The sequence below is a fragment of the Solanum lycopersicum genome, chromosome 8 (assembly GCF_036512215.1).
Source record: "Solanum lycopersicum chromosome 8, SLM_r2.1".
Taxonomy (NCBI): Eukaryota; Viridiplantae; Streptophyta; class Magnoliopsida; order Solanales; family Solanaceae; genus Solanum; species Solanum lycopersicum.
In genome coordinates, this window is record NC_090807.1 from 1,497,433 (window position 1) to 1,502,187 (window position 4,755).

Here is a 4,755-nt window from a genome sequence, read left to right on the forward strand (position 1 = left end):
TATCTGAATCATTTCAATTTATATTTACTTTGTTGGACCCCATATAAAATTGGGCAAAATGATAGAAATCCCAATTTTAAGTTCTCTTATTACCATTGTCCCCTATAAGTTTTACAAATTCCCAAAATTCCTCATTTTTACGCATTAGATTAATGTATCAGGCATCAAATCAATGTATCTTGCGCATCAGATTAATGTGTCTCGTGCATCAGATTAATGTATCTCGTGCATCAGACTAATGTATCTCACACATCAAATTAGTGTATCATATATAAATGAACATCAAATTAGTGTATCATGTATGAAATGTAATGTATCTTACTTAACAATTAATTTATCTTGCGCACCAACATTCTCTCTCCCCTCTCTTATTTGTAATTTGTGATTATGTGAGGAAGAAAATATTAAAACTTTTCAAACTTGATTTTGACTATCTGCTACTTGAATAAGAAAAACATTTAACTTGACCCCATAAAACTAATTTAAGTAATTAGATCAAAATCTCAATTTAAAATTATATAAACTTGGTAATTTATTAACTAATCTTCCATTTCTTCTTTTGATAATGTGTGGATCTTTTTTCTATTCATTCAATGGTAAGAAAATAATTATTAATCTTAATATGTACACAATAATTACATTACTATATATATCTATATCTATATATAGATACCACAAGAACTTTTCTCCCAATATTGCAAAAAAAAAAAATGGATCTAAAAATGATATTTCATTTGGTTCTATTGATGATTTTTGTTGTGAATGGAGGAAACTATAATTTTGTTGAAGGTGAAAGTCAGATTATTATTTATAAATGTGATCAAGATTCTTGCACAAAATTATGCAAAGAAAATTGGGGGCCTAAATTGATTAGAGCTTTTTGTGAGCACTCAAAGTTTGGAGATACTTGTACTTGTGAACATCATAATGTTATGAACACAGAGAATTTGCTTATGTGATAAGAGAAAAAACAATTTTATGTTACAATTATTAAAATGTTTTTGAAAAGTTGAATCTCTATAATAATTATGCGATTATTGACTGATTATTTTGATTTAATTGTATTCTATAAACATGTGATTGCAGTATTAGACTAATGAAACAAAATTAATGATTTGCAAACTATGTATTTGAGTTTGTCCATAAGTTTATTTTTTTATCGGATAATTGAATAAATTTTATGAAATTAAGTATAAGGTTCTTTTTAATAATTTTGATTTTTAGATTCAAATATCAAAACCAAACCTTAAAATGCTGATAAACACGACTCATAATTGTTGATCGTATATTTTTCATTTTCTACTTACATGAATACTTATATTTTTATGAAAATATAAATTGATTTTATAACACCGTTATTTAATTCGAATCAACAAAAGTAATATCTCTTTCATTTATATATAGAAATTCAGATCCACCGTTTGTTACGTTTTGACCCATTGGCTCTTTGAAACCATCTATCCCATTTAACATCTATTGGGCCTTTGGTCCTGCAAAATCAAACCAACAATCACATTACTCTATTTATTTAAATAGTTGATTAAATTCACTATTTATTTTTTTTCGATCGATATTTATATATAGATTATATAGTATATCGATAAGTTTAACTCTTGAAAAAGAAGAAAGGATGGGGAAAACATTTTTAAAATATTGTATTACACACTAATTTGTTTAATGAGTTTATCTTTATTGTCTATTATGTGTTGATCGATCTGGTTGATGGAATATATATTTCTATGAATATTTCCTTTTTATTATGCTAGCTTTTTAAAAAAAAAAAATCATGTGTTTTTCGAAAGTTAGTGAAGTCCAGTTTGAAACTCGATCCACGAATAATTTATCCTTCGCTATCTCTTCATTTTATTTTAGATTTTATTTATGATAGATTTTAAATTTGTAATGTGCGTTTATTTCGTATTTTACGTGATACTGGTGATATTAGACAATATCAAAATGAAAGAGATATTTTTGTACCTTTTAAAGCTAAATAGGTTACTTTTAAAATCAAATTGCGAAAAAAATGATTTTTTATGACCACACACAAAACACTTACTAGACGAATTCTTTATATATTTTGAACTTATCCTATTGACTTTCCATCATAAAAAAAAAAAAGCGTTTAGGGTAGGTACTAATATTTCACACTTATAAATTATTTTTGAAAATAAAATAGATTATTATTTTGAAAAATTAGTAATATATTTAAAAAAAACATCAAATAAAAAGAAAAATGTAAAAATGTGATAATTCTTACACTGGAAGCAGAGCATCTGGTTTGGATTCCACCACTGAAATAAATCTGCAAAAAATAGAAGGAGAAATAAACAGTCATACTTTACTCAATTATAATAAATAGATTTTTTTTTATTTAAGGTTTGATATTTTACGTTATTTATTTGGTATGAATATTTGATTCGAATATGAATTTAGAAATTGAATTCTTGATCTGAATGTACATTTGAGTGTTGACGTACTATCAATGTTATGTACAATAAAGTCGGTTTTCAAATTAATGTCCTTTTAAATTTGATATCGTATATTGCAGTGTTTATTTCTGAGGCAACACTTTCAATAGAAAAAATTACTCTAAACTCAAAACCTCTAATCATTCTATTATAACTCGAATCCGATACGAATCCGACCTGTTAGCAAGAAAAGAAGGAGCTGCTATTGATTGAATCAAGAAGAAGATAACCTCGAGCGGACCTTAGTATGCCTTTCCACAGTCAAATTACTGATTTAAAGAGATTATTGAGCCCAGATGTTCGCCTTTCTAAGTCAAGTAATGGTGACGCACAAAAGACTGGAGCTTCGTAACATGTTGATGAAGGCCCCCGAACTAAGGGACGCACATACGGCAAGGACCAAGGGAGATCTCGTTGTTGCATAGCTCAGGTCGGAGCAAGGTGCCATCGGACGTTCAACAGGTAGTCTCACGATCGGGAGAATCTGTGATCGATCCGAAGAACCACTCCCAGATACGATTCTGCTCCCCCTTCGTACTACCATGAGATTCTTGCCCGGCTTAAGAAGGCTACGGTGAGAATGAGAATCACTTCGGAACTCTAGGGACTTCTATTGATTATTAATTCGACTCTAGGGACTCCTAGCAACAAACTAGTCTAAAAAAAGAGAACCCCATAGAGAGGCAGAAGATGCAGGAGCCGCCAGCCGGATCGACCAACAAATCATAGAGATAATAGTGAATAGTAAAAGAAATTGATCAAGAAATGAAAAGTCTAAAACTTACTCTTTGCATACTATGGAGGCCTCTCCATATGATTCAAGTTTTTCCAATTCTTCCTGCATTACCACTCATAAAACTTCAACTTTGAAACTATTTTAAAAAGATTTTATAAAGTAATTACAAGTATTTTATTACAATAAATATTAATTGATAACTAGAAAACTCAAAAAGAAAATAAAAAATCCCACATTTGTAGGATAAAAAAACCGTTTCCAATAGCTATTTTCTCAAAAGAAGTGTAATCAGATCAATATCGAAATGAAAATAATCACGACAAAATAACAAGATAAGCAAAGTAAATAAAACAACAGACTAAATAAAAATGAGTAAGATACTAAATTATGTCACCCTTCTACATCATTATCTCCAATCGTATTGACGATCGTGTCTTTAGTAAACTAAAGCTATGTCATATTTTACACCTCTAATCAACTCTTCAAGTTCATCGATCTATCTTTATATTTTCTAAAATCTTATAAAGCCAACCTTTTCAAAAAGTCGAAAAAAAGAAAATATTTTTTTAAAAAAATAAAACCTGAATGAATTGGATTTGTTGATCAAGAGAAGAAATAGCAGCAGCCATACGATGTTTGCCCATAACAAAATAATTAGTTGTACTTCTTGAAACAAGGCTTGTACTTGTCTCAACCATAGATGATGAACAAGTATAATTAATTAATTGATCTTCTTCTTCTACTTGAGGTTCTTCATCATCATTAATTATAATTAATGAATCCATTAAACCTAATTAAGATCAAGAAAAAAAATGGAGATATGGGGTTGGATATTTTTATTTTTATATTATAAGAAAAATGTGAAACTAATAATGAAATGTGGTGGTTGTTATATAAAAAAACAAAAAAATCAAAGTGGTGGAATAAAAAATATTGGTCAAAAAGGTAGGTGGAGAAATGGGAGTTGAGAGACATAGGAAGAATAAATTTATATATATAAATATTGAACCTTACGAATAAATAAAATTTATTCACATCGATCGATGCATATTATATGTTTTTTAATTAATTTAGATATTTTTAAATATAAATTATGTTTAATAGAATAATATCTATTTAATATAGTTTTTTTTATCATACAAAAGTTTATTTACCTAATAAATATAAATTTGAAAGAAAAATATCGAAAACACGACTTAATACTGTATTTTATTTTTAATGGAAGATTGATACGAATAAATGTTATTTTTGCGTAAAATGTACATATAACTTAATTCAAACAAAAGTAATTAAATTTCAGCTATATAATACTACAGACATAATATTTGAAGTTGGAATTTTTAAAAATTAAATTCATACATCATATATAAAAACTATATATTAAAATAGATATACATATGTGTGTATATATATCCTCCTCACGATTGTGGGCCTATCTTCACGATTGTCTGGGCTTAACCAATTTGAAGGCCCACTATTTTATGGTGAAGGACAGCCCAATTTCTTTTTGGGCTTCATAAGTTCTATCTAAGTTTTAAGTTGGAAAATTTA

At 27.9% G+C, this 4,755-nt stretch overlaps 1 protein-coding gene across 1 annotated transcript; it reads right to left on the minus strand.

Annotated features, from left to right (window-relative positions):
• Positions 1–1,271: 1,271 nt before the first annotated feature.
• LOC101254406 (guanine nucleotide-binding protein subunit gamma 2-like) lies at positions 1,272–4,172 on the minus strand. Its single transcript, XM_004244404.5, has 4 exons — positions 3,786–4,172; positions 3,254–3,306; positions 2,258–2,302; positions 1,272–1,490 (listed from the first exon to the last, which is right to left on the minus strand). The coding sequence occupies exons 1-4, from the start codon at positions 3,987–3,989 to the stop codon at positions 1,409–1,411; spliced, it is 384 nt and encodes a 127-aa protein (XP_004244452.2). The 5' UTR covers positions 3,990–4,172; the 3' UTR covers positions 1,272–1,408.
• Positions 4,173–4,755: the final 583 nt, after the last annotated feature.

Coding starts and splice junctions, on each gene's coding strand:
- LOC101254406 (XM_004244404.5), bottom strand. CDS start 3,989: ATGGATTCATTAATTATAATTAATGATGATGAAGAACCTCAAGTAGAA. Junction 2,303..3,253: donor GCCTCCATAGTATGCAAAGA/GTAAGTTTTAGA, acceptor TATTTTTTGCAG/ATTTATTTCAGTGGTGGAAT. Junction 1,491..2,257: donor CCAGATGCTCTGCTTCCAGT/GTAAGAATTATC, acceptor TTGATTTTGCAG/GACCAAAGGCCCAATAGATG.